Source organism: Mustela nigripes, chromosome 12, assembly GCF_022355385.1.
Source record: "Mustela nigripes isolate SB6536 chromosome 12, MUSNIG.SB6536, whole genome shotgun sequence".
NCBI classification, from domain to species: Eukaryota; Metazoa; Chordata; class Mammalia; order Carnivora; family Mustelidae; genus Mustela; species Mustela nigripes.
The window spans coordinates 117,236,200-117,259,110 of record NC_081568.1 but is presented as its reverse complement, the minus strand read 5'-3'; the positions used below and the strand labels follow the sequence as shown (position 1 = coordinate 117,259,110).

Genomic DNA, 22,911 nt, shown 5'->3' with positions numbered 1-22,911 from the left:
CCTTTATAAGAAATACATTTATGTTAAACATCAGGGGAATTATAAGTAATTCTCATGTGTTGAAAATGCACTACACATTAGGAACTGTGTGTTCTTATATGCATATATGTGTTATTTCAATAAAAGTCTCAAAAACTGGGACATATGGCAATATCTTGAACAAGCTCAAATCACAGATAATAAAAACAGAGCTAGGTTCAAATACTAGCTCTGATTTCAAAATTCGTATAATTTCTACCATATGCTGCCCCCAAAATAATGATGCAAGAACCAGAAATGTACATTTTTTTATTTTTGCCCATAAAGTTTTACCTGGGTCCTACACATGGTCTCTTTTAAGGCATCTTTCATTTTAAGAAATCCCTTATCTTTCCAGAAATCTTTGTTTTTTTCCTGATTGCTGTATTTATTCCAAACAGAATGGATCTGGGAATCTTCATCATTCTGAATTTCTTTCTGTATGTATATATAAATGGTTCAGACAATCAATTTAGTATAATAACAACACGTACTTTACATTATCCAACATTATCTAACTGCAAAAGAAGGTAAAATTCCTCCTCCTAAATAAAATTATTAAATGGTAGTAAATTCTTTCAAGGAAAATAATTCAAAACAAAGGTCCTGAATAGCTAAGTGATTTCTGTGTATCTTCAAAAAATATAATGCTTTGTTGGCCTAGTAACAATCAAGCCTTTTCATGAATAATCAAGAACAGAAATGTTTTACCTAGTTCCAGTCCAAGTTAAAGGTACAATATAGATAAAAATAAATTTCAGATTAGATTACTTCTGATTATTTTTCAGGTTTTTACCGATAAGGCTTCTAATCTGCAAGTCTACTACATACACAGAGGAAAAGAGGCCTAAAAGAATTCACAGCTCTTATTTTACTTGAATAGCAATAAACAATTACTTTTGCCTAACTCTTTATCAAATATTTAAATTTTTCTTGCCAAGAAAAACAAACTGAATTCATAAACCACCTACCAATGATGTTTAAGACATTTGCATATGTACCTATATATAGAATTCTAAAAGTTCAGCAAAATAAAGAGATGGAAGTAAAAATGAGTTCATGACATATACTACAATGCACTTAAGGGATGGTATTCAGAGATTCCTGATCTTTACTAAGAAATGAGAGAATCACTGTCCTCTAAGGGAACAGTTATGATATAAACTGAAATATGTAAGGCCTATGGTGTCATCTTTGGTTCCCTTTCACCTGTCCTGGGATTCCTATGTAGATGTGAGGGTCTTTTAGCAGACTGCAATCCTCCAATCAAAGAACAATTCCTGAGAGTACTTGATTAACTTTCTTTTTATTCAAGAAAGTAAAACTGAAAACTAAGAAAAATGAAAAACTTTCCTTCTTCCTATGCCAGGCATCAAAGAAAGAATTACTCTGAATGTACAAACCATAATTATTGTTAAGGACTACTTGAAGTGGGATAAAAGTGACTTTCTGGCTTTAAATTTAAAACTGATTGACAATGGGAGGATACATCCTTACAGCCCAGAGCATTAAGAAAGGTCTAAAATACAGAATGAATTAATCCTACATAGATTTCAGTAATCTAGTATGATCCAGTAAAGCAAAAGAACATTCCATTATCATTAACGAGGCAAGAACATACTATTTTCTAATCTTAGATCTATTTACTTATGTATCTATTTCAAGATGTTAGATATTGACCTGTGAAATAAAATGTACAAAGCAAGTACCTTACATAAATTAACTAACTAAAAACCATAACCTGACAAATGAGGAAATTTGGAAGCTTTTTAGAATAATATATTTTTTATAGAGTGAAATGATCAATATGTATTTTTCTCCAAATCACTAATACTTTAATTGAATACTTTAATGAAATATATAGGAAGTATTTTCTTTATCTGTAAATATTCATTGCTTATTCCTTATTTCTTTTATTTTTATTTTTATTTTTTTTTAAGATTATTTATTTATTTATTTGAAAGACAGAGATCACAAGTAGGCAGAGAGAGAGAGAGAGAGAGAGGGAAGCAGGCTTCCTGCGGAGCAGGGAGCCCGATGCGGGGCTCGATCCCAGGACCCTGAGATCATGACCCGAGCCGAAGGCAGCAGCCCAAACCGCTGAGCCACCCAGGCGCCCCTCCTTATTTCTTTTAAAAAATCTTTATATTTTTTTTATTATTTCAAAGAGAGAGAGAGAGAGAGCACACAAGTGAGCAAACGTAAGAAGCAGACTCCCTCCTGAGTGGGGAGCCCAAGGTGGGGCTCGATCCCAGGACGCTGGGATCATGACCTGAGCCTAAGACAGATGCTTAAGCAACTGAGCCGCCCAGGCACCCCTCTTATTCCTCATTGTATAAATATTTCTTTGGTGCCAACTATATACTAGACACTGTGTTAAGTGTCTCCTATATGACCTACAAAAAAAAGGCCATGTCTAGTCTCTCTTATATAGTACAATTTGTGTTCCAAATAGATGACCAAAGCCTACTTATTCAGTAAATTATTCTATTATCTAGGAGTAAAGTAGCACAGCGTGGCAATGACAGTCCGCCTGGCTTCTGATTCAGCTATTTGATGGGGTTTATTGTTTTACACTAGGTATAGAGAGACTTTTTACACTAGGTATAGAGAGACTATTGTTTTACACTAGGTATAGAGACCCAAGTATAAGTCCCTGGGTCTTATTCCTTGATTCAGCCATGGCATTCACCACACAATTCATGACACAGGATACAAAATCAGAGAGGTAAGCAAAGAGTGCTCTACATGGTTCTTTGCTAGTATCCATACCCTGATTCTTAAATGTATCTGAAGATCTTAAGATTTACTACTAGTTATGGCACTGTTAAAAGCATTAGGTATTTTTAACTACCCAGAAAGAGACCAGGTGAATATCAAGGTTACCTACTAATACCCCTACAAACCCAAGGTTACCTACTTATAACCAAATGTGTATAGGAAAGAGCAGTTAAGGAAAGAAGTCTTAAATTTTTGGTCTGACACATGTCAGTTGCAGGAGCATGGGCAAATACTCGAAGCTTACTGTACTTCATTTGTACTTCATGTACTTCATTCCAACTATAAAATGAGGCTATAATACATACACACAGGAATATGATGTTTTATAAAAGTAAGGTTAAGGGTATATAAGAGTGCCTGGCTGGCTCCATCGGGAGAGCATGCAACTCCTGACCTTGGGGTGTGAGTTCAAGCCTCATGTTGGGTGCACAAAGAAAGGAAGAACAGAAGGGTGGGATGGAAAGAAAAGAAAGATAAGTAAACAGAGAGATTGATTAAGGGTGCATAATGCTTAGCAGAGAGAGCATGGCACATAGTAATCATTCAATAAATATTAGTCTACAATAACAGCTGTAATAGTTCTCACAACAACCAAAGTAAGATAGTATTAGCTTCTATGTACAAAGGAAGAAATTCAGTCTCAGGATAGAGGACTTTCCTGTGCTAAAAAAACTAATCAGTTATAAATCTGGGTCACAAATCAGTTGATCTGCCATTAAAAAAATGAATGTTTTCTTCTATCATTCCTACTGTATTTAAGACTTTTCTGCAGTTCAATTTTAATTTTCTTTCTTAGGCAGACTGTCAAAAGAAGTTTTAAGTATTCCTAAGTATCCTCCTTTTTTGGGGAGCAAGGCCTTCCTTGGGCCAAACAATTGAGATATATTAGTCATTTGTTCCTCTACATTCCTTTACCTTACATTTGAATTTGCCAAAGCACAATACACACTAAATTAAGTTTCTCTGTTCTGTTTTCACCACGAAATAGTAAGCACCTTGAAGCCTAATATGTGCTCTTACTCATTTTGCCTAGTGCACAGCATCGTGCCTGGTACATCAAAAGCCTTCAATAAATATCTACAAACCTGAATTAAACAGATCCCTAATTCTGTTACTCAGGAGCTCTCTTAAAAAAAAAAAAAGAGTATAAGCAAAAAAGTATAAGCAGGTTAAACAAAAGTTTTTTTAAACAATTGCTTGTTATTTTTAACTCCTTCATCTTACACGGCAATTCTCAGAAGATACTTCAGAATCCATCTAATGAGGAATATGATATGCTATATGCCAAAGTGGTAAAAGAAAAGAAACATATTACCATGAAGTTAACTATTTTCTTCTCAGAAGTTATCACAAAATGCTTTCCTTATTTGGAATGTAGTTATGAACTCCCAGCTGCCTAATCCAGAATTCATAAAACAATGTATTCTAAAACAAATGTAAGTTATAGAGTATCTGCTTTTACTTGATATACTATTGCTGCCCTCCAATATTTCAGCAATTGAATCTGAATGCCATCAAATTACTGCAATAAAATAAGACTATGGATAAAGTATATCATAGTTTATACTTTATTCATTTGTTTCCATAGAAAAAAAAAGAAAATTCAGATACTTTTACTAATCTAGTCAAGAATGGCTTTCATTCTATTAACAGTTAAACTGTTCAGATACGTAGATAACATAGGAGGCTTTTGGCAGCAAGTAATAGAAAACCAACTCAAAGTCACGTAAATAATATGGATGTTTTATTACCTCACAGCATGGTAATGTGGTCCAGTGCTAAGACAGGTTTCAGGGTTGGCTAAGTCTCTTGGCAAGGATTCACATTGTGTGTCTACATTTTGCTATCTACAGGGTTGGTTTCATCTTGAGGATGCTTCCCCTCATGGTCAAAAATTGGCTGATAGTAATAATTTAGATTACATTCTCCCATGTTCTTATCTAATAGGAGCCAGGCTGCCAGAGGCTATCTCTTCAGAAGGATGAAGAAACTTCCCAGAACTTCTTACATATTACTCTTCATGTCCCACAGATCAGAACTGATTGACATGCCCATTCCAAGACCCATCGTTGTCAAAGGCAACAAGATCATCTATAGTCCAAGCAGATCCATCCCCTGAAATAAGGTCATATTTCCAATCTACATTGCTGCTACTCAGTACGGAAGGGTAACTACAGAACAATGTATTATATCTACTCTTGGAAGACTCAAAGAAACTTCATAATTTCTCTATTAATTTAACACAAAATGAGAACTCATGTGCCAGGCTTTATGCTAGATTATTCAGATATAACTATGGAAAAGAGAGGTATCATCCTCATGACATGGTCCTTTTGGTTTACATGGGGAAAACAGATTTTAACCACGTAATCAGACAGTTGATTCCTTGAAGAGGCATCATTATAACTGGAATTTGAATGATGAAGAGAAGGCAGGCAGGCATAGAGGGTAAGAGTACTGGGGAGGACCTTTCCAGGGAGAAAAATTAGCTTTTGAGAAGACACGGAGAGAGGAAGTAGCTTAGCCTGTTTAAGAAATTGGGTGGCTCAGTGGGTTGAAGCCTCTGCCTTCCGCTCAGGTCATAGGGTCCTGGGATCGAGTCCCACATCGGGCTCTCTGCTCAGCAGGGAGCCTGCTTCCTCCTTTCTCTCTGCCTGCCTCTCTACCTACTTATGATCTCTGTCAAATAAATAAATAAAATCTTAAAAAAAAAAAAAAGAAAAGAAATTGGGAGAAGGCAGTTTTATTATACTATAGTTGAGCACAGAAAAAAATTGAGCAGGATACACCTGAAAGGCAAGACTGACAAGAATTCTGTGGGGAACTTTAAAGCCATGTTGGAAGTTTAGGACTTTATCCTAAAAGCAATGGGAAGCCACTGGAGAGTTTAAGTAGGACAGTGACAAGATTAGAATTGTTTTACACAGAATATTTTGGATACTCTGAATGATGTAGAATAGATTTGAGAAGAAAAAGGTAAGAGTAATTAGTACACTACCAAGAGTTAAAAGGTAGAGAGCACTTAAGAGTCTATTTTAGGAGGACAGAGAAAAGATGATGAACTCAGTATGATGTTAATATAGGAAGAGGGAAGCACTGTGATTTGAATGGTATTTAAGATGATAAAATTAAAGGGAGTTGATTGGCAAAATGTGGGGAATAAGGGAGAGGAAGGTTTCAAGGGTTATTAACAGGTCTCTACGTAAGTTAGATAAAGGGTTATAGCATCTATTGAGATGGAAACATTTAAGGAGTCAGTTTTTCCTACAAGATCAAGGTGGCGTTTTTAAACATACTAAGGTTTCTCTACCTTGAGTGACCCTTCTTAAAAATTCTTTTATTTCCAGAGAGAATTTCTTCTAGGACTGTTCCCATTCAAACAACTTAAGTGGCCTTTGTACCAAATGGGAATAAGGAGGTAGAGGAACAGGACAGGAAAATATTTCTAAATCCTTACAAAAAAGATTTAGAAAGACTTATTTCTAAATCTTTTTTTTCCATGGGAAAAATACCTACATATTCTTAAATCATACCATGGTTCACTGCTACTTTATTTGTACTCTGACATAAAATGCTAAAATTAGTTTGTAGTAAATATCACTAAAACATAGAAAACTAAAATAGAGACTCAAAAAGAAGACATTTTATATTCAACAAGCAAGCTTCTTCCATATTTATTAGAAATAATCTCAAATATTTAAATAATTGAAAGCAACTGCCTTTAAAAATATGTCACTTTAATTATAGCTGATCTTTGAAGAACATGGGGATTGGGGCACCAATACCCCCCCCCCCCCCTAAAATCTACATATAACTTGTAGCCCTCCCCCAAAACTCAACAGCCTACTGTTGACCAGAAATCTTAGCGATAGCTGAAAAATGTATTTTATATATGGGTTACATACTCCATTCTTATAATAAGGTAAGCTTAAAAAAAGAAAATGTTACTGAGAAAATCATGAAAAGAGAATATATTGAGAGTATTGTACTGAATTATTAGATCTGTTTATAAGTTATACAGTTCAAAGGTCAACTATACTTCTAATCACTGTATTTTTAAACTTTAGAACGCATTTTAATTTTTAACATATTTCACAGTATGGATATTCTATAATCACTAAAAATTGATTTTTACTTATTTTACTTACCTCTAAAAGAAAATCCCCTAGATACTGAATTGGATAAAATGGAGCCTTAAAATGGTCTTTTTCTTGCTCAGCCTTGATTCTTGCATTACTTGCAATCACATGAGTTATTCCACTTGGTGAACTTTTTGGTAAAATAACATTTGCTTTTCCAGCCTCCAGAACTCTAAATAAAAATGTAAAGAGTACAAAAAGAACTTAAAAAAAAAAAAAAAAAGCATATTCAGTCAAATTATCTAAATCAATTACTTCCTTGGAGTAGGCGTGGAACTTTCTGAAAGAATTAAATCCCCCTGAGTTGAGTGCCATGGAGAATAACTACTGCAGTGATTTCTTAAATTATAACTTGCTCAGAGAAGATGTTAAAGAAATCACGCTCTTCTGTTTACCCATTTCTTGATATGGAAAGACTTTTTAAGAATCAAGCATGTTGAATTTATTCCTTAAGGAAAAATCACCTCCATAAGCCAAAAGAATAATGAAAGAGGTTGAATGTAGCTACTTCAGAAGGCAACCACCTCCAAGGAAATCATTCTAAACTACAGAAAAGGAACTACAGTTGCTAGAATTCTTATAAAAAAATTAATTCTTGATTAACTAACTTTTGACATCCCAAAAGTTTCATGAAAGTTCTGTGGCTGCTTAGGATTTAGAAAGTCACAAGAGAACACTATTATCACTTAACATTAAGAAAAAGCCAAATGATCTACAATATCTTAACTTTCCACAAACCCATCAGAGAGCAAAGGTAATAACCAAGCAAGGAACTTAACTTCCCTAAGAGTGATAATGATAAACCCCTTTGTGAAGAGACCGGATACTCAAAAAATTATTTCATTTTGCCAGGGTGCAGGAGAGAAGTAGCTGTCATAAAAGTAGGTAAAACTGTAACAAATTTAAGGGCCAAAGGCAAGTACCATGATGATTTATAGTATCTGGGAGTTACTGACTCAAGGAAAGTTCACCCTCACTTGAAACCTCTTTGCCTCAGTAGTCATGAAAAAGATTAAGGGCAGATAACATTCCCTACTGGGTAGCACAAGTGGGCCAGTGAGGACCAGCTGATCACCAAAAGATAGACATTAAACCTGGTCCACTTCCCTGGATCCTTCGCTCACATGAAGAAAATGTCCTAAGTTATTGGGGTAAGGTCTTAATATACTTTTAGAATCCAGGAAAAGATGCACTGCTTCTGTTGGGAGAACATAAGTAAAATCTATGTGCCCTGAGAAAGGGGCAGGAAAACCTCCTGCTGCATTGCCCAAAAAAGAGTATACTGTTTCTGGACGAGGGATAAAGGCAAAATCCATCTGTCCCTGGGCAAGCGGCAGAAGAAATGCCACTCAAACATAGGTTTCCGCATCAATACAAAGCAGAAATCTAACACTGGGGCAGAGGGTGAAAACGGTCTCTTGCCAAAACCCTGCCCACAGATACAAAGCAGAATTTGGCTGCCATGGGTAACTGAGACACAAGTACTGAGAAAGTGCCAACACCAGAGAACAAGAACACAAAGAATATTTAAGACTGAAGTCTACCAGCAGAACCAAAACATATCTTACTCTTAGCCTCAACCTAGAGAGGAGTAACAAGCAAGAAAGGAAGAGAATGACAAGACAGTCCTCCTATGACCCAGGCATGCGGGCACTACGGAAAGCTGACAGTGAAGCAAAAACATCGATTAAAAACCCCAAGAACGGGGGCGCCTGGGTGGCTCAGTGGGTTAAAGCCTCTGCCTTCGGCTCAGGTCATCTCAGGGTCCTGGGATTGAGCCCTGCATCGGGCTCTCTGCTTGGCAGGAAGCCTGCTTCCCCCTCTCTCTCTGCCTGCCTCTCTGCCTACTTGTGGTCTCAGTCTGTCAAGTAAATAAATAAACTCTTAAAAAAAAAAAAAAAGAAAAACACACCCAAGAACCAGGCCAAGCACAAAGAAACAGTACTCTACTGCAGGAGTAACCAGAAAGGATGCACTAAAGGTATCTATAGCACTAACAAAATCTAAAACCTGCTCAAAAACTGACAAGATTAACTCAACTAACAGCTTTACAGAAAAAAGTAAGCCCATTTTTGGACATAAATATTTATTTGAGCCTCCACTGATCTATATGTGAAATCTTACACATGCAAGAAAACAATACAAGACATACACAAAAGAGAAGAAACCAAACCACTGTCAAGAGACAGAGGAATATAAAGCACATTTGCTAAAATTATCAGAAAGTGACTTTAAATTAACTATGACTGAAATGTTTGAAAATACAAAGGAAAAAAACTGAATAAACTGCATTAAGAGATCAGGAACTGAGTACATAAAAATGGTGGAAATAAGTGTTACACTATCAAAGAATAATCTCTTTGACAGGCTTAAGAATAGACTACATTCAACTAAGGATGGAGTCAATGAACTTAATGATAGGTCAATAGAAATTATCCACCTGAAACAAAAAATGGGAAGAAAGTTAAAAACAAAACAAAACAGAACATACAGAAACTGTGGAAAAGAATTAATTTGCCTAAAACACAGGTAATAGAGCACAAGAAAAAGAAGACAACAGAATTTAAAACATAATGGCTGAGAATTTTCCATAATAAAAGATAAAAAGCCACACATCCAAGGTCAGAAACTCCATGCAAATAATACGAACAAATAAATAACAGATAATACATAAGACACACACACATTTGGATACATTATCAAACTGCGAAAAACCACAGGTAATATCTTGGTTGTTGTTGTTTTTTTTAAGATTTTATTTATTTATTTATTTGACAGAGAGAGATCACAAGTAGGCAGAGAGGCAGGCAGAGAGAGAGGGGGAAGCAGGCTTCCTGCCGAGCAAAGAGCCTGATGCGGGGCTCGATCTCAGGACTCTGGGAACATGACCTAAGCCAAAGGCAGAGGCTTTAACCCACTGAGCCACCCAGGCGCCCCAATATCTTGCTTTTAAGATTTTAATTTCCAATTGACCATTACTAGCATATAAAAAATAGTAATTTTTATGTAGTGACTTATTACTCTGCCATCCTGCTGAAATCAATAATTACTTCTAATAGCTTTTCCGGATAAATTACTTAGTATTTAGCCATATCTTTTGGAAATAAAGAGAATTACTTTATTTCTTTCTATCTAATCCTATGTTTCTTATTTATTTTCTTTGCCTTATTGTACTATCTAGTACCTCTAGTAAAATCTTCAATAGAAAAGGTCAGAGTGCAGAGCACCTGGGTTGCTTAGTCAGTTAAGTGTCCAACTATTGATTTCAGCACAGGTCATGACCTCAGTGTCTTGAGATTGAACCCCATGCCAGGCTCTGCACCGGGGATGGAGCCTGCTTAAGATCCCTACCCTCAAGTCCCCAAGCTCTCGTTTTCTCTTAAAAAAGAAATGGTTAGAGTGAGCAACCATTTCTTAATTCCTAATTATGGAAGAAAAAAAAATCCATGATATTAAATTTATCTATTTTACAGTTGTCAGTCGCTCAGAATGAAGACACAAAAACTCTTAAAAATATTTGCAGATAGAATATGCAATTATTAAAAATGGTAATATACCATGATGAAGTACAGTTTATCTCAGGAATACAAGTTTGGTTTAACGTTTAAAATTGATCAAAATAATTTACCATATTAACAGAATAAAGGAGAAAAGCCAATAATCTCAACAGATGCACCTAAAAACATTCAAAGCAATCAGTCCATTTATAATTGCATCCCAAAACATGAAGTGCCTATTATTTTTTTTTTTAAAGATTTTTTTTTTTATTTACTTATTTGACAGAGAGAGATCACAAGTAGGCAGAGAGGCAGGCAGAGAGAGAGAGAGGAGGAAGCAGGCTCTCCGCGGAGCAGACAGCCCGATGCGGGGCTCGATCCCAGGATCCTGGGATCATGACCTGAGCCGAAGGCAGAGGCTTTAACCCACTGAGCCACCCAGGTGCCCCGGAAGTGCCTATTATTAAACTTGGCAAAATATGTACTAGATTTATATAGAGAAAACTAACACATTAATGGCAGAAATTAAAGACCTGAAGAGATAAGGAGTCTATAAATAGGACAACTTGACATTCTAAAGACCTCAATTCTCCCCAATTTGACCTATTCATTCAATACAATTGCAATCAAAACCTGAGTTTGCTTTGTTGTAGAAATTGACATGGTGGTTATAAAACATATATGGAAATATAGAAATTCCAGAACCACCAAAACAGTTTTGAACAACACAAAGTTAGGAGGCTCACCCAACCTATAAGATTTCAAGACTCATTATAAAACTATAGTAACCAAAACTATGTGCTTTTAGTGTAAGGTAGACAGATACCAATGCAGTAAGAAGCCCAGAAATAGACCACACAAATATACTCAAGTGATTTTTGGACAATAGCACCAAAGTAATTGCATAGCATTTGAAATCTTGCACATTGCTAGGAGGAAATGTAAAATAGTACAACTACTTCAGAAAATAGTTTGGCATTTCCTTATAATGTTAAATACACAACTGCCATCTGAGCCAGAAATTTCATTCTTGGTATTTACCCGAGAAAGAGAAAAACAAATATACATTAAGACTTGTACTCAAATATTCATAGCAGCTTTATTTATATTAGCATAAGAGAAAAAAACGCCCCAAAAACGAAAACAAAAAACAAATGTCTATCAATGGGTGAATAAACAGTGATATATCTGCAAAATGGAGTACTACTCAGCAAGAAAAAGGAATAGACTCCTAAAAACACACAATAACCTGGATGAATCTCAGAAGTAATGAGTTAAGCAAATGAACTATATCAAAGGAGTATATACAGAATAATTCCACTTACATGAAAATTAAAGAAAAGATAAATCTATTGTATGGTGACAGAAAGAAAATCAATGGTTGTCTTGTATTGGTAGGCACTAGTAAATGTGTAATGACAAGAACATTGTAAGATTACATAAATGTTGGCGGAGGAGTCAAGATGGTGGAGAAATAGCAGGCTGAGACGACATCAGGGAACAGGAGATCAGCTAGATAGCTTATCTAACCATTGCGAACACCTACAAATCCAACAGGAAATTGAAAAGAAGAGCAACAATTCTAGAAACAGAAAATCGATCACTTTCTGAAAGGCAGGACCTGCGGAGAAGTGAATCCAAAGTGACGGGAAGATAGACCGCAGGCGGAGGGGCCGGCTCCCTGCAAGCGGCAGAGCAATGGAGCACAAAATCAGGACTTTTAAAAGTCTGCTCCACGGAGGTACATCGCTCCAGAGGCTAAACCGGGGGGAAGCCCACATGGGGTCAGCATAACCCCACGTCCCGCAGGGTCACAGAAGGACTGGGGATGCCTGAGTGTCGCAGAGCTTGCAGGTATTAGAGCAGGGAAGCTGGCTACAGCAACAAAGCTGAGGAGTGAGCTCTCAGCTCGGGCTTACCTTGAACTGGTCGCAGGCTGGGTGAGCTTGGAGCGCGGCCGGAGGCCACGGAGACAGAAGCGACTGGGCGCGTTTCTCCAAGTGTGACCCACTGAGCACTTTCCTCCAAGCGCAATCAGAGGCCAGGGAGAGGGGGGCAGTTGGGCGCTTTTCTCTGATGGCGCACTGAGGAGTGAGAACCTGAGCTCTGGCTCCTCCGGGCCTGAGATTGGGAGGCCGCCATCTTCATTCCTGTCCTCTGGAACTCTACGGAAAGCGCTCGGGGAACAAAAGCTCCCAAAAGCAAACCCCAGCGGATTACTCAGCCCGGCCCCTGGTAAGGACAGTGCAATTCCGCCTGGGGCAAAGACACTTGAGAATCACTACAACAGGCCCCTCCCCCAGAAGATCAACAAGAAACCCAGCCAAGACCAACTTCATTCACCCAGGAGAACAGTGAAATTGCAGAGGACGAGAAAGCAAATCTTAACTGGACGAAATGACAAGGCGGAAAAACTCAACACAAAAAAAAGAACAAGAGGCAGTACCAAAGGCTAGGGACCTAATCAATACAGACATTGCTAATATGACAGATCTAGAGTTCAGAATGACGATTCTTAAGGTTCTAGCCGGGCTCGAAAAAGGCATAGATAATATTAGAGAAACCCTCTCCGGAGAGATAAAAGCCCTATTTGGAAAAATAAAAGAACTAAAATCTAACCATGTTGAAATCAAAAAGCTATTAATGATGTGCAATAAAAAATGGAGGCTCTTACTGCTAGGATAAATGAGGCAGAAGAAAGAATTAGAGACATAGAAGACCAAATGACAGAGAATAAAGAAGCTGAGCAAAAGAGAGACAAATACTGGACCACGAGGAGAGAATTCGAGAGATAAGTGAAACCATAAGATGACACAACATTAGAATAATTGGGATTCCAGAAGAAGAAAAAAGAGAGAGGGGAGCAGAAGGTATATTGGAGAGAATTATTGTAGAGAATTTCCCTAATATGGCAAAGGGAAGAAACATCAAAATCCAGGAGATGCTAAGAATGTCCCTCAAAATCAATAAAAATAAGTCCACACCTCATCACCTGATAGTAAAATTTACAAGTCTTAGTGACAAAGAGAAAATCCTGAAAGCAGCCTTAGAAAAGGCTGTTAACATACAAGGGTAAAAACATTAGATTGGCAGCAGACCTAACCACAGACACCTGGTAGGCCAGAAAGAACTGGCATGATATATTCAGAGCACTAAACGAGAAAAACATGCAGCCAAGAATACTATATCCAGCTAGGCTATCATTGAAAATAGAAGGAGAGATTAAAAGCTTCCAGGACAAACAAAAACTGAAAGAATTTGCAAACACCAAACCAGCTCTACAGAAAATATTGAAAGGGGTCCTCTAAGCAAAGAGAGAGCCTAAAAGTAGTAGATCAGAAAGAAACAGAGACAATATACACTAACAGTCACCTTACAGGCAATACAATGGCACTAAATTCATCTCTCTCAATAGTTACCCTGAATATTAAGGGGCTAAATGCCCCAATCAAAAGACACAGGATATCACAATGGATAAAAAACCAAAACCCATCAAGAAGAAACTCATTTTAGACCCAAAGACACCTCCAGATTTAAAGTGAGGGGGTGGAAAACAATTTACCATGCTAATGGACATCAGAAGAAAGCAGGGGTGGCAATCCTTATATCAGATCAATTAGATTTAAACCAAAGACTACAATAAGAGATGAGGAAGGACACTATATCATACTCAAAGGGTCTGCCCAACAAGAAAACCTAACAATTTTAAATATCTATGCCTCTAACATGGGAGCAGCCAACTATAAAAACCAATTAATAACAAAATCAAAGAAATACATCGACAATAATATAATAATAGTAGGGGACCTTAACACTCCCTTCACTGAAATGGACAGATAATCTAAGCAAAAGATCAACAAGTAAATAAAGGCCTTAAATGACACACTGGACCAGATGGACATCACAGATATATAAAGAACATTCCATCCCAAAGCAACAGAATATACATTCTTCTCTAGTGCACATGGAACATTCTCCAGAATAGATCAGATCCTGGAACATAAATCAGGTCTCATCCGGTATCAAAAGATTGTGATCATTCCCTTCATATTTTCAGACCACAGTGCCCTGAAGTTAGAACTCAATTGCAAGAGGAAATTTGGAAAGAACCTAAATACATGAAGACTAAACAACATCCTTCTAAAAAATGAATGGGTCAACCAGGAAATTAAAAAAGAATTGAAAGAATTCATGGAAACAAATGATAATGAAAACACAACAGTTCAAAATCTGTGGGACACAACAAAGGCAGTCCTGAGAGGAAAATATATAGTGGTACAAGCCTTTCTCAAGAAACAAGAAAGGTCTCAAATACACAACCAAACCGTACACTTAAAGGAGCTGGAGAAAGAACAACAAAGAAAGCCTAAACCCAGCAGAAGAAGAGAAAGTATAAAGATCAGAGCAGAAATCAATTAAATAGAAACTAAAAAAACAACAGAACAAATCAACGAAACTAGGAGCTGGTTCTTTGAAAGAATTAATCAGTTTGACAAACCCCTGGCCAGACTTATCAAAAAGAAAAGAGAAAGGACCTAAATAAATAAAATCATGAATGAAAGAGATCACAACCAACATCAAAGAAATACAAACAATTATAAGAACATACTATAAGCAACTCTACGCCAACAAATTCGAGTTTCTGGAAGAAATGGATATATTTCTAGAGACATATAAACTACCACAACTGAACCAGAAAGAAATAGAAAACCTGAACAGACCCATAACCAGTAAGAAGATTGAAACAGTCACCAAAAATCTCCAAACAAACAAAAGTCCAGGGCCAGACTGCTTCCCAAGGGAATTCTACCAAACATTTAAAGAAGAAATAATTCCTATTCTCCTTAAACTGTTCCAAAAAATAGAAATGGAAGAAAAACTTCCAAACTCATTTTATGAGGCCAGCATCACCTTGATCCCAAAACTAGACAAAGATCCCATCAAAAAAGAGAATTACAGACCAATATCCTTGGTGAACACAGATGCGAAAATTCTCACCAAAATACAGGCCAATAGGATCCAACAATACATTAAAAGGATTATTCACCACGACCAAGAGGGATTTATTCCAGGGTCGCAAGGTTGGTTCAATATCCGCAAATCAATCAATGTGATACAATACATTAATAATATAAAGAATAAGAACCATATGATACTCTCAATAGATGCTGAAAAAGCATTTGACAAAGTGCAGCATCCCTTCCTGATTAAAACTCTTCAAAGTGTAGGGATAGAGGGCACATACCTCAATATTATCAAAGCCATCTCTGAAAAACCCACCGCAAATATCATTGTCAATGGAGAAAAACTGAAAGCTTTTCCATTAAGGTCAGGAACACAACAAGAATGTCCGTTATCACCACTGCTGTTCAACACAGTACCAGAAGTCCTAGCCTCAGCAATCAGACAACAAAAAGAAATTAAAGGCATCCAAATTGGCAAAGAAGAAGTCAAACTATCCCTTTTTGCAGATGATCTGATAGTATATGCGGAAATCCCAAAAGGCTCCACTCCAAAACTGCTAGAACTTGTACAGGATTTCAGTAAAGTGTCAGGATATAAAGCCAATGCACATATAAAGTCAATGCACCGAAATCTTGTCTAACAACAAGACAGAAGAAAGAGAAATTAAGGAGTCAGTCCCATTTACCATTGCACCCAAAACTCTAAGATACCTAAGAATAAACCTAACCAAAGAGACAAAGAAACTATACTCAGAAAACTATAAAGTACTCATGAAAGAAATTGAGGAAGACACAAAGAAATGGAAAAATGTTCCATTCTCATGGATTGGAAGAACAAATATTGTGAAAATGTCTATGCTATCTAAAGAAATCTACCCATTTAGTGCAATCCCTATCAAAATCCCATCCAGTTTTTCAAAGAAATAGAACAAACAATCCTAAAATTTATATGGAACCAGAAAAGACCTCGAATAGCCAAAGGAATATTGAAAAAGAAAGCCAAAGTTGGTGGCATCACTATTGCGAACTTCAAGCTCTATTACAAAGACAGTATGGTACTGGCACAAAAACAGACACATAGATCAATGGAACAGAATAGAAAGCCCAGAAATAGACCCTCAACTCTATGGTCAACTAATCTTCAACAAAGCAGGCAAGAATGTCCAATGGAAAAAAGACAGCCTCTTCAACAAACGGTGCTGGGAAAATTAGACAGCCACATGCAGAAAAATGAAATTGGATTATTTTCTTATACCACACAGGAAAATAGACTTAAAATGGATGAAGGACCTCAATGTGAGAAAGGAATCCATTAAAATACTTGAGGAGACACAGGCAGCAACCTCTTTGACCTCAGCTGCAGCAACTTCTTCCTAGGAACATTACCAAAGACAACAGAAGCAAGGGCAAAAATTAACTATTAGGATTTCATCAAGATCAAAAGCTTTTGCACAGCAAAGGAAACAGTTAACAAAACCAAAAGACAACTGACAGATGGGAGAAGATATTTGCAAATGACATTTCAGATAAGGGACTAGTATCCAAAATCCATAAAGAGCTTAGCAAACTCAACATCCAAAGAACAAATAATCCAATCAAGAAATGGGCAGAGAACATGAACAGACATTTCTGCAAAGAAGACATCCAGATGGCCAACAGACACATGAACTCCACATAACTCGGCATCAGGGAAATACAAATCAAAACCACACTGAGATACCATCTCACACCAGTCAGAATGGCTAAAATTAACAAGTCAGGAAATAACAGATGCTGGCGAGGATGCAGAGAAAGGGGAACCCTCCTACACTGTTGGTGGGAATGCAAGCTGGTGCAACCACTCTGGAAAACAGTGCGGAGGTTCCTCAAAAAACTGAAAATAGAGCTACCCCTTTACCCAGCAATTGCATTACTGGGTATATCAGCCACAGCAACTTCTTTCAAGATATGTCTCCAAAGGCAAAGGAAACAAAAGCGAGAATGAACTTTTGGGACTTCATCAAAATCAAAAGCTTCTGCACAGCTCAGGAAACAGTCAAGAAAACAAAGAGGCAACCCACGGAATGGGAGAAGATATTTGCAAATGACAGTACAGACAAAAGGTTGATATCCAGGATCTATAATGAACTCCTCAAACTCAACACACACAAAACAGACAATCATATCAAAAAATAGGCAGAAGATATGGACAGACACTTCTCCAATAAAGACATACAAATGTCTATCAGACACATGAAAAAATGTTCATCATCACTAGCCATCAGGGAGATTCAAATTAAAACTACATTGAGATATCACCTTACACCAATTAGAATGGCCAAAATTAGCAAGACGGGAAACAACATGTGTTGGAGAGGATGCAGAGAAAGGGGAACCCTCTTACACTGTTGGTGGGAATGCAAGTTGGTGCAGCCTCTTTGGAGAACAGTGTGGAGATGCCTCAATAAATTAAAAATAGAACTTCCCTATGACCCTGTCATTGCACTCCTGGGTATTTACCCCAAAGATACAGATGTAGTGAAAAGAAGGGCCATCTGTACCCCCATGTTTATAGCAGCAATGGCCATGGTTGCCAAACTGTGGAAAGAATCAAGATGCCCTTCAATGGACGAATGGATAAGGAAGATGTGGTCCATATACGCTATGGAGTATTATGCCTCCATCAGAAAGGACGAATACCCAACTTTTGTAGCAACATGGACGGGACTGGAAGAGATTATGCTGAGTGAAATAAGTCAAGCAGAGTCAATTATCATATGGTTTCACTTTTTTGTGGAGCATAACAAAAAGCATGGAGGACATGGGGAGTTAGGGAGAAGGGGGTTGAGGTAAATTGGAAGGGGAGGTGAATCATGAGAGACTATGGACTCTGAAAAACAATCCGAGGGGTTTGAAGTGGCGGGGGGGTGGGAGGTTGGGGGAACCAGGTGGTGGGTATTATAAAGGGCACGCATTGCATGGAGCACTGGGTGTGGTGAAAAAAATAATGATACTGTTATGCTGAAAACAATTAAGTGCAAAAAAAAACTGAAAATATTAACCCAGCAATTGCACTACCGGGTATATATCCTAAAGATACAAATGTGGTGCTGCGAAGGGGCACATGTACCCGAATGTTTATAGCAACAATGTCCACAATAGCCAAACTATGGAAAGAACCTAGATGTCCAGCAACAGATGAATGGATAAAGAAGAGGTGGTATATATACACACTGGAATACTATGCAGCCATCAAAAGAAATGAAATCTTGCCATTTGCAACGACGTGGATGGAACTAGAGGGTATTATGCTTATGAAATAAGTCAATCTGAGAAAGACAACTGTCATATGATCTCCCTGATATGAGAAAGTGGAGATGCAATGTGGGGGGTTTGGGGGGTAGGAAAAGAATAAATGAAACAAGATGGGATTGGGAGGGAGACAAACCATAAAAGACTCCATCTCAAAAAACAGACTGAGTGTTGCTGGGGGGAGGGTGGATGGGAGATGGTGGTGGGGATATGGACATTGGGGAGGGTATGGGCTATGATGAGTGCTGTGAAATGTATAAACCAGCGATTCAGAGACCTGCACCCCTGGGGATAAAAATACATTATATGTTTACTAAAAAAAAAAAAGAAAAAAAAATTTAATTAAAAAAAAAAGAAGTAATGAAATACTGGCACATGATACAATATGTGTGAACCATAAAAATATTATGTGAAGTAGCCCCAAATATGCAAAAGACCACATTTTGTATGACTCTGTTTAAATGAAATGTCCAGAAAAGGCAAATCCCTAGAGACGGAAAACACATCTCTGGTTCCTCAGGTTGAGGGTAGGTGCAAGATTTAATGGAATTCAAGCATAATGGGACTTTTGGGAGTGACGGAAATACCTAAAGCTTACTTGTGTTGATGACTGCACAACTCCATACATTTACTAAAATCATTAAATTGTACCCTTAAAATATGAACATTGTTTTCTAAATTACATCCCAATAAAATTGGTTACAAAGTGGAAAAAAAAAGATTACATAAATGTTGCAGATCTTTACTGTAATGTGGGGGTGGTAAAACAGGTGTATAAATTTGTTCAAATTTATCAAAATGTATAGTAAAAATATGCGCATTTTACTTGCCTATAAATTATACTTCTATAAAGGTGACAAAGGGCCTTTGCAGCCCCCTAAAAGTCATTGCAGTCTCAGAATATAGTTTACCAAATAATAATTATTTTAAAAATATGATGTAAAAGTTAGAAAGAAATGAAATAATGAAGGAAGCATTATGAATCATTAAGACTGCACCATATGAATTGGGAAAAAAAGGCTCTGTGATAAATACTTATCAAAATTTTAAATTGCTTCAAAAATGAAAACAAAAATCTTCCAAGTTTTTAAAATTTTTCTTGAGTTAGCCAAAAGAATTAACATGGAAAGTTAAACAGAGACCCAAGAATAATTTAAAGCAATACTATAAAGTAGATCTTATTTTATTAGACAAATATACTTAATTAAGTACAGAATCACTTAACTCAGAGATTAGAGCAAATCACCATGGCTCATTTGGATGAAATCAGTAATTTTAAAGAAAGGCAGGTATTCAAGCAAACCAAAAAATTTTTTTTCTTTTCATTGCTTATCTTTTATGAGATCTCATCTTACCTTACAAGAGAATCACTTCGTTTATCAGCTCTAACAAGAAGAACAACTTTCCACCTGTGGAAGGCTCCAGGGGCACCAGTGCGTTTCAGTTCTTCACGCCATCTTTTAGGTGCAGATTGCATTTGAGGAGAATAATGGGAGTCCTTTTCAATTTTGTAGCCCCATTCGTAAGTTGTTTCATCAAGCCATCTGCCACTTTTGGCACTATGAATTATGTAGTCCTTAGTTAGTACCCACTTTCCTAGAAAGTAAATCAACTGTCAGTCACAGAAGAATTTTGGTTCTAATGAATGCTCAACAATAAAGACCAAATATCAAGTAAAGTTTGACCTTCATCATCATGAGATTCTTAGGCTACAATGCTAATATTATCTTGGGATTATGTTTTTCCCCCCAAATTTCTGGTAGAGGTCTATGATGTCACTGAACATTGTATGTAACCTTTCCCATAATGATTCTAAATCTAAATGTTCCTAAATACAAATTTAAGACTTACTAAAATAAATGTGGTATTACTAAAGCTATGTCTACTATTATTATAGTTTTGGCTGAGATTTATATATTATTCTTCTTATGCTAACAACTGTAATTATGTTTATGCAATGTTATACTTTGTAAAACAAATTTATTGAGCTAGGGAATTTTTCAGAATATCTAATAACATTTGTAGTTCCTTTATCTGGGAATCGCTAATTTTTCTCAAGCAGGGACAATATATGTTTTCCTTTGTGGAGATAATAATAAATCCAAGTATCTTTCTGGCATATTACTCTAAAAAATAACAAATTTACTGCATTATACATATACACATATTTTTGGACAAACAGTGAACTAATGATATGCTAGCTCAATCACAGTAGAAGAAATTATAAAAGAAACATCAAGGGTGACAGAGAGGGCAAGACACTAAGTTCTAATCAGGGTTTATGGAATTTAAAAATCTTAGAAAAACACAATAGGGTGATCACTGCTTCATAGCATGTATGGGAAGGGATACAGTAGAAGGAGAACAAAAACAGGTTCTTTTCAATGACAGATCAAAGAAAACACATTTGCTGAGAACAGCTGAGATATTGACAAAAGCATTTTTTTTTGAGGGGGGGCATTGTTGTTTTTCTGATATAAAATACTTACATTAAATCTTTGTTTGAGTAAGTATTCCTGCCTCTTTGGCACGTTTTCATGTGTTACAAAGTTTTACTTAGAAAACTTAGACAAAAAATTCATAACAAATATTTTCAGAAATATATTCAGATAAAACCACATTTATGTTTGATATAGTAATAATACTATCTATCTTCAGGAGATTAAGGTACTTCTTTTTTAACATGAAGGCTTTTTTTTTTTTTTCCAAAGGAGAAAGGTAGTTAATTTACCTGCTGCACAAGCTGCTAAAAACTTTTCACTCTTACACAGGCGTTCAGCTATAAGATGTGTACAATTTTTGTACTTCTAGAAGGAAAAATGCAAATGAAAAAAATGTTACTAAGGTAAGATTTCCTTTACAGCACATTTACCTTATTCTTATATCAAGAGGGTATTTTATCATTCTTGGACCAGTATTATTTTTCAAGTCTATCTTGAATATTTTATAAGTTTTTGTACTCACCTCACTCTTAATAAAAGTGCAATCTAGTTTTAAAAGCAATTTGCCTAGAGCTTCCTTTTCTTCCATCTTAAATCCTGTCATTTGGATGATATGCTTTGGAGCACCATCTTCCATCTAACATAAATACACATAAATAAGATAACACATGTTAAAGGTAATATTCACAGTATTGACATTTTTTCTTAACAATGAGTATTAAAAGTTAAAAAAAACATTTAATGAATTAAACATATAAGGCTTTATTGTAAATACCAATGTTAAGACTGCCTATATGCAACAGAAATTGGTTTATCAGGTTATCTTCCCAGAGTGCCTGGGTGGCTCAGTCAGTTAAGCGGCCAACTCTATTTCAGCTCAGGTCATGATCTCTTAGAGTCCTGGGATTGAGCCCTGAGTTGGGCTCCCCACTCAGCGGTGACCCTCCTTGAGGATTTTCTCTCTCCCTCTGCCCTATAACTCACATGCTCTCTTTCTCTCTCAGAAATTAATAAAACTTAAAAAAAAATAATAAAGTTATCTTCCCAAAATGTGACTGTAGAGAGATTTTTTTGGTGGTTTGAAAATTGAATGTTTGCATTCCTGTTACTTGACACTAAAACGCACTGATGAAACAATTCTTCAGAAAGGATTATTTACAGAAATATTAGCATAGTGATACTAAATTCATTTTAAAAGGACATTTTTGCTAAGAGCCTCTGAAACAAGTACACTGTGGACAATGAAACCTAATCAAATTTTATAACAATTTTTAAAATATTTCTGGACAAATATTGAAGAGTACCTAAAAGTCATTACAGAAGTTGATAGAACTCCTATTCCCAAAGCATTTACACCAAATAACTTAGGATACGAGGCACACTTAATGAATCTGTTTTCTACTCCCAATCTACATTTCTTAACTCTGTTATAAGTTAATTTTATCACCTATAAAGTAAACTGAAAAAAAAATCAGTTTTCAAATTTATGTAAATAGAGACCTTAATCCACATACAAATGTACTTCATAAAGCACTTATATTTGAAGTGGCACATTTATTAAGCAAGAAAGACAACACCTCACAGTATTTTTTTTTAACTTTTTTTTTTTTTTAAAGATTTTATTTATTTGTCAGAGAGAGAGAGGGAGAGAGCGAGCACAGGCAGACGGAATGGCAGCAGAGGCAGAGGGAGAAGCAGGCTCCCTGCTGAGCAAGGAGCCCGATGTGGGACTGGATCCCAGGACGCTGGGATCATGACCTGAGCCGAAGGCAGCTGCTCA

At 36.5% G+C, this 22,911-nt stretch overlaps 1 protein-coding gene across 1 annotated transcript in view; it reads right to left on the bottom strand.

The window, feature by feature from the left end:
- Positions 1-22,911, bottom strand: part of SLF1 (SMC5-SMC6 complex localization factor 1) — an 80,871-nt gene that overhangs the window by 49,599 nt on the left and 8,361 nt on the right. The window contains exons 2-6 of the mRNA XM_059416667.1: positions 21,655-21,768; positions 21,422-21,497; positions 20,046-20,286; positions 6,948-7,110; positions 313-456 (exon numbers count right to left, since the gene is read on the bottom strand). Coding sequence (XP_059272650.1) covers positions 313-456; positions 6,948-7,110; positions 20,046-20,286; positions 21,422-21,497; positions 21,655-21,768 — 738 coding nt within the window. The remainder of the gene's footprint in view (positions 1-312; positions 457-6,947; positions 7,111-20,045; positions 20,287-21,421; positions 21,498-21,654; positions 21,769-22,911) is intronic.